At 49.7% G+C, this 896-nt stretch overlaps 1 protein-coding gene across 1 annotated transcript; it reads right to left on the bottom strand.

The window, feature by feature from the left end:
• Positions 1-120: 120 nt before the first annotated feature.
• Positions 121-478, bottom strand: Pmar_PMAR014771 (hypothetical protein; the record flags this gene model as incomplete). Its single annotated transcript, XM_002767618.1, has 3 exons — positions 121-198; positions 253-354; positions 407-478. 3 exons carry the CDS (start codon positions 476-478, stop codon positions 121-123), a joined length of 252 nt encoding a protein of 83 aa, XP_002767664.1.
• Between the last annotated feature and the right edge of the window lie 418 nt (positions 479-896).

The raw sequence follows: 896 nt of genomic DNA, 5'->3' as shown, positions 1-896 counted from the left end.
GTTTTGCTGGCTTTGTGTATCGAGATCGTGCGTGAGAACCGATTGAGACGACGGCAACTGAGCACCTGAGAACTCGAAGCATGACAACTTAATCTTCTTCTTCTGATGGTATGGCTGATGTTAGCCGAGCACACACAAAGGAGAGCTCACCTTAGGCTGCGTGCTCCCCTTCGATTCGTCAGGCAAGAGCGGGAAGACCTGATAGCAGTACTGTAAGGGGCATAGCCTCGATACAATTATATCTGCTCTCACCTGACCCAGTATACCAGCAGAATTATTCGTCGAAGAGCCAACTGCAACCATTTGGTGCTTCTGGGCATCTTCCTGGTACACTGTTTCAGGCAGAGGAATAGGCTGAAGGAAGCGTTCAACGCCAACATGCTATGTCAGTCCTCAGCCAACTCACCTGAGCATCCTCTTCAGGTTCAATCGCTACACCATCAAGCTGGGACAAATCCATATCACCAGGCACTCGCATCAGGACAAATTCCAACTATAGAAGAGGGTTGGATAAACGGTCTCTCACCCTACGACGATACCTCTTCTTTCTTCCCAATCCAGTCCACAATCTTCGACGGAAGAGTCATGGTAACTGCGGTGCTCTGTTTCGAAGGAGACGACATTGACGGTGTGGGCCAGTAAACGTAAGCAACTAACTGAGCATTGGACGGTACTCATTCAACAGCAAGTCGTCAACGGTACCGAGACGGGCAAATGTTACTGATATCACAATCGTACGAGAATGAGTCTCTGCAGATGGACCTCAGTCCATCGAGCCAGGAAATCCCTTCCCCCCTACTCGACACTTCTTCGTCTTTTTCAGTCTTCATCAGTACTGGTAGCAGCGAATCCGCCAGCATCTAGGAACTTGGATCGGGTCGCAGCATTGAACCTGA

This window comes from Perkinsus marinus (assembly GCF_000006405.1).
Source record: "Perkinsus marinus ATCC 50983 genomic scaffold scf_1104296970384, whole genome shotgun sequence".
Lineage (NCBI taxonomy): Eukaryota > Perkinsozoa > Perkinsida > Perkinsidae > Perkinsus > Perkinsus marinus.
This window is presented reverse-complemented; position numbering and strand designations above follow the sequence as displayed.